Source organism: Erithacus rubecula (assembly GCF_903797595.1).
Source record: "Erithacus rubecula genome assembly, chromosome: 2".
Classification (NCBI taxonomy): Eukaryota; Metazoa; Chordata; class Aves; order Passeriformes; family Muscicapidae; genus Erithacus; species Erithacus rubecula.
Window position 1 is genome coordinate 28,776,935 of NC_136685.1, and position 6,000 is coordinate 28,782,934.

At 37.7% G+C, this 6,000-nt stretch overlaps 1 protein-coding gene across 41 annotated transcripts in view; it reads left to right on the plus strand.

The window, feature by feature from the left end:
• Positions 1–3,886, plus strand: part of RIMS1 (regulating synaptic membrane exocytosis 1) — a 299,994-nt gene extending 296,108 nt beyond the window's left edge. For all 41 annotated transcript variants that reach the window (XM_079299111.1, XM_079299113.1, XM_079299110.1 and 38 more), the window contains 2 exons: positions 39–178; positions 548–3,886. In XM_079299111.1, the coding sequence (XP_079155237.1) occupies positions 39–178; positions 548–766 (359 nt within the window). In that variant the 3' untranslated portion in view covers positions 767–3,886. The remainder of the gene's footprint in view (positions 1–38; positions 179–547) is intronic.
• Positions 3,887–6,000: the final 2,114 nt, after the last annotated feature.

A 6,000-nucleotide genomic window follows, 5' to 3' on the forward strand; every position in this document is an offset into this window, starting at 1 on the left:
TAAGTCCAAACATAACATTCTTGATGTTCTGTTTGCAGCTCCATATGTCAAAGTGTATTTACTGGAAAATGGAGCATGTATAGCTAAGAAGAAGACAAGAATTGCAAGGAAGACGCTTGATCCTCTGTACCAACAGACACTGGTTTTTGAGGAAAGTCCACAGGGTAAAGTCCTTCAGGTCAGTGTCTTCTTAATCCCATTTTAGGCTGTCATTTGGGGAACCACTTGCTTGTTTACTTGAATTTAACCATTATGTGTAAATCCATTCCAACTCACTAAGCATTTAATTTTATAAATACCATTAAACACATCCTTGTGACTTGTGGTTTCAGACTTGCAAAACGTCTTGTTGTATTAAACATTTCCCTATTGTTGACTTTGCTCTTGTCATGCCATGAGGTTTTCCCATGAAAGGCAAGCTGTCATTCATTCTTGAGAACAACCTTTTCCTTATGCTAACACATATAATAGCAAAAGTGAACATACACAAGCACTGTATAAGCATGGAATGGGGACAATCATGAACCTTTATTTTGTGTTCTTCCAGGTAATAGTCTGGGGAGACTATGGCCGAATGGACCACAAATGCTTCATGGGAGTTGCCCAGATCCTTCTGGAGGAACTGGATCTGTCCAGTGTGGTAATAGGCTGGTATAAATTATTTCCACCTTCATCGCTAGTGGATCCAACATTGACTCCCCTGACACGTAGGGCTTCCCAGTCATCTCTGGAAAGTTCAACTGGGCCTCCCTGCATTAGATCATAGTAGCAGGTGCTGTCTATTCAAAACATCACCCAGGATAACAATTGGAACCAGATATTCACATGATCAAGAAACACTGTTGGAGAGAGACAATCACTTCCGTTTTTGCTTGTAGTAGTTATTCAAACATATGTCTGTCTGTTGAAAGATGGCTTAAATTGACAGAACAAAGGTATATCACATACAGCTAATCTATTAGCAGCTATCACTGATGCTTATAATGATTTAAACAATTAAAAAAAAAAAAAAGAAAAAAAAAAGGAAAAAGAAAAAAGAGAGGGACCTTTAGATTCGACCTAAGTCAAAGATGACCCAAACTGGAAGCTCTCACTCTGTTAACAATGTTGTATTTTTCACATTTTGAGAGAGCCCTCAAGCAGTGTTACCTTCCTGGTGTTTCAGCAGTTTTTCTGTACTTGTCACTTCCACTAGTTTTTTGCCACGTGATTCTGCTAGTTTTGTAGAAGTCCTCACAATGCTAACAGAGACCCTTCCTTTCTTTTTCTAAACCAAACAAAAAAGGGCTGAAGCATATCTCTGTAAGCATCGTTAAAGTGTTCAACAGCCACAGTTACAATTCCAGCGAGTTCAAATTGTTTCTCAGTTCTGGTACTTACAAGTCTTTCACGTGGGAACCCAGAACAAATGACCAATCTAACTTATATTCTTAAAAATAAAAATCATCACAGTGCCACTTTTTCTTTGTAAAAAGCAGATATGTTTGCATTATATATATATATAATAACTTTTCTGTTTATGATGTTTTGCATGGAAGAATTTTGAAGAATTCTGCAACTACTGCTGGGGACTGGTATAAAGCAGCTTTAGTCTTAATTTTGACATTGAATATGTTACTGGTAATGCAATTTTCCTCCTAGAAATGGAGAGGAAATACTTACGTTTCTGTGTATAAATGTATATTTGACTTCCCAAAATGTTGACCAGGAATGAATTGAGCATATGACACTTTCAGCTGTACCCAGGCTTCTCTGATGTGTGTCGCTTCAGACGCACCTGTCTGCCCTGGATAGAGCATGGTATGAGTTGTTCAATGTTTCACTGGAAATTCCAGTTGAAATATTCTGCACTTACTAATGTTTTTATCAAATTTTAGTTTACATTTCTTTGAGATTGATGCAAGCACAAGGCTTGATTTTTTAACGCAAGATATCTTACTTTTTGGAGAAAAAAAATCAAATTTCAATTTGCTTTTTATTCATTTGAGTTCTTCTTGGCCTTGAAATCCCTTGTGATATTCTGTAAATGTGCGAAGACTGCAGATTCCTGCAGGTGCATTGATATGTTTCCCCTCCTTTTACAGGCCATTCAATTTTGTGATCACACAAATAGAGCAGCATGACTTGGAACTGTTCAAAGCTGCATGCACGTTTTGTAAAAAGAGATGAAAAAGGTTATTTAATAATGTATGTTAGTTCCACATAGGCCAGCTTGTATGTTGCATGTACTTGTACAGTTTGCTCGTTATTATTATACTGAAGTAACCAAGAAATCTAAGCCATCCATTTTTCTTATAGACATTTTGCAGGTTTTAGCCAGGCTAGGTCTGTGGGTCTGGTGCTAAATGTCTATAGATGGACTTTATTTTTTACCCTATGGAAAACGTGATGTAGTACGGACCAAATTCCTTCTAATAACTATTTTGGTGTAGATTCCTACTGTGGGGCTGTAACACATGTAGAAACTGTGTACACACTAGGTTTTAATTCATAGACATACTGCCTGCACCAAGTGAACTATTTATTATTACTCAACACATGGGAATTATTCTGCCCATCTTTCCATAGGGCACAGATTGGTTACTGCTCGACCTGCTGAGCAGGAAGAACTCAAGCATTGGTGCACTACTACTAGATCCTGTTCTGTCTTAGTGGCCAAAAACCAACTAGCTATAATTCGATAGTATCTTTCTATTTTGACCACTTGTCTTAACACTCCCCTGTGCTTTTAAATGAACTTCCAACTCATGTTATGTAAACATGTTTAATAAAATTTCCTTTTCATGTCCAGTGTAGTAGTTGTGCTCTCTGTATGTTCTGAGGTTCATCTGTGATTCTGCTTGCTGCAGGACTGTGTGATATGTGTTAAGGAACAGTAAAATAAGTAATTTCTATGGTTCTTTTGATTGCTGTAATAGTGTATGTTGAAATCTGGGGCCAAAAACTGAGGCCTGGTGAAAGTCATGTTTGGTTGGCTTCCTTTTCCCTGAGAAAGCAGCCAAATTGTGCTCTCATTTGTTGAAGCAGGCAAATTGAATTAAAAAAGTAGCCAAATTATTATCTGTTTAAATCAAATTGGTTTGTTGGAGAGGAATGATGCTGTGGCTGCTTGCAGTAGGGCAGCAGGGTGATGTGAGTCAGGCACCAGGGCTGCACTCAGCATGTGCTGAGCCTTTAAGATACAAGAACAACTACTGACCTTTGGCACTTTTTAAACCCATGAACATGCCCTTGTATTGTGATCCTGTTAGGAACAATGCTTTATGGAAATTTACCTGAGAGCAGAATTTGGCACTAAAATTTTGCTAGGGAAGCAAAGATTATGTACTTTTTTTTTCAGTTTTCCATGTCCCACAGATATCTGATCACAATTTAAAAATAACAAAGACAGTATTGCCTCACTTTGAACACTTTTGTTTATTACTTTATTTAACTGAATACATTATTAAGATACTGAAAAATGACTAATTAAACATGGTAAATCTCTGAACAAAAGGCATGTTATTCTGTGTGGTGGAAATGATCTGTTTAAATACAGAACTTTTCATGCTGTTACAAAAAGCCCTCAACTTTATTAATCTCATTACTTTGAAAATTGTGTCCACTAGGATATATTTTCCTTTCTCATCCTGAAAAATAAATAAAGTCCAGCATTTCTGATATCCCTCTAGAGGACAGAAAATATGGCAGCAAAAGAACATGCTAAACTATTTCATTTATGGTGTTTCTGATGAACATGGATTATAAATGCCAAGATTTCAGGAATGAGGTAGTAGAGCATGCAAGGTCAGATAAGTTGTGTGCTGAACTCCTTTCCCAGGGACTGCTGCCTTTTAAAAACTCATTGCTGAGTGTTGGGATTATAATACATAAATAAATCAGCTGAAGTTCCGTCTTGGTTTTCCCTTAAGAATGCAGTACTGCCTTATATATATATGTCATGCAGAGGAAAAGCAAAGATTATTAAACTCATAATCCCTGTCATATAATCAGATAGCTGTTTTCTTTATGATGAGTAAATGCTCTAAATTTTATATTTAAATGCAAATTTCTGTCCCTCTTTGTGGCCCTCTTTGGAGGAAAAAGCTTTTGGCCTTAACTTTTGTGTTAGAGAGGCATCAGAACTGCTGTGAGTCGATGGGAAAAACCAGAGCTTCATGACCTCATGTTTTCATAATTCACAGAGAAATTACATCTACAGTTTGGCTGCTTGTTTTCTCAGAAGTCAGGTTCAGCCCAGGTATGATATGGTATACACAGAAGGCAAGTTCAGAGAGGGCTTTCAATGGCTGTTCAGTGTCCTCCAAGATTATACTTTAGAGCCTGTAACTTGTCCTCTATGAAGCTGTCTGTTTGCAGCTCCTGTGCAGTCATTTACTCCCCTATCTACAGCCCAATTAACTCAAGGAAAAAGAATTACAGGAGTTTTACACTTCTTTTGCCTTAAATGAAGAAAGTCATGGCAGTCTTCCTTTGAAGCCCCAAATGCTCATTTCATCATACCCTACTATATTTCTGCAAGCATAGCAGAAAGCAATCTGCAAGGAAGTTCACTGCTGTCAAAGGATGACATTTCATTCTCAAGCCAGTTGATGAACATTCTGGTTGTCATAAGTGATTAAAACTCTTCTAATAAGTATCAAGAGTAAAGTCTCAATACTTCTCTCAGTCCATTGGCTGGTCTCTCTTGAAGAAGAAAATGCACAAGTCATTTATGAATTTTCTGTGTCTGCAGGAATGACTGTGTATGCTGGTAGTTAAATACCACACTTATGAAAGAGGTTGTGTGATCTTCCAAGTTTTGTGATCCAAACTCCTCCCTGGGGTGCAGAGACAGGAGGGGAAACCGTCTTCTAGGTGATGATGATGATTCAGCTGCAGACCCTGGTCTAATGAAATGCTCCTTAGTTAGGTATTTTCTAGCCATTGGTATGTTTTGAAGCCATAAAAGTTTTGGGACATAAAACCTTATACATTCTACCTTGTCAAGTCAAAATGTCTTGTCTTAGAAGGTACTGAGGGAAAGGGCATAAAGTTGTCAAAATCTGCAGACTACAATTTGACAATACATAAATTCAGCTGAGGCAGATATACAGTTGTATGTTTACCTCTACTAGTATGAGAAGAACATTCTCAATAGCCAAGTATTTTGGAGGTTTCAGCTGCTTGCTGCTAGAAGAGTGACACCTAAGAGTCAACTAAGAATTTCTTAGATGGCCTCTGGAAAAACTGCCTTCAAAATGTGATGAGCAGCAGCTCATTATTAGAATGCTCATTGGACAATGCAGAATTATTTATTCTGATTACTTTTAATATGTCTACATCTACAGAGCCCTGCCAAAATGCATTACAAACCAGTAGTGGCCCACATGGTAAAGCAGTGGTCTGTAGTGAAAGGCAGTGTGATACCACCTTTTGTGTGGATTTCCACTAAATCCGAAATCATTCATTTCAGGGAAGACTGAGTCTTTTTTTTCACATTTCCTTCTCATTTATATCAGTGAGATATACTGTGTGACTTTGAGAACCTAGTTATGGGTTTCTGCACTCATCATTTAATTATTTCAGAGATATTCCATAAATACAGAAAGAGCAGAACATAAATATTCAAAAAGCATTTGTGAGGTCCTCAGGGATAAAAATGAGCTACAGCCAAATAAAAGTTCCTGAGCCAAAGCAAGATGCTGAAATTTTTTTAGTTTATGCCAACACCCATTCAAAGAATTTTTAAGAGAAGATGGCTCATGTTCCAGTGTCCTTACTCTTCAAGAAACACAGCAGCACTATTGCCTCAGCTTTTTCAGCACCCTCCTGTTGTGTGGTTTGACTGGCCTAGGCTGCTTCATCGCAGCAGGTCTCCACAGAACCAAGATGCCCATGTCCATACTAGACTACAGATTATAGAAGGCAGAATAATAGAACAAGCTCATGGGCAGGGCAGTAAGACAATCCTAGATATTTTAAGAACTCTTGTCATGCAATTTAAACCAAAAATTAAGA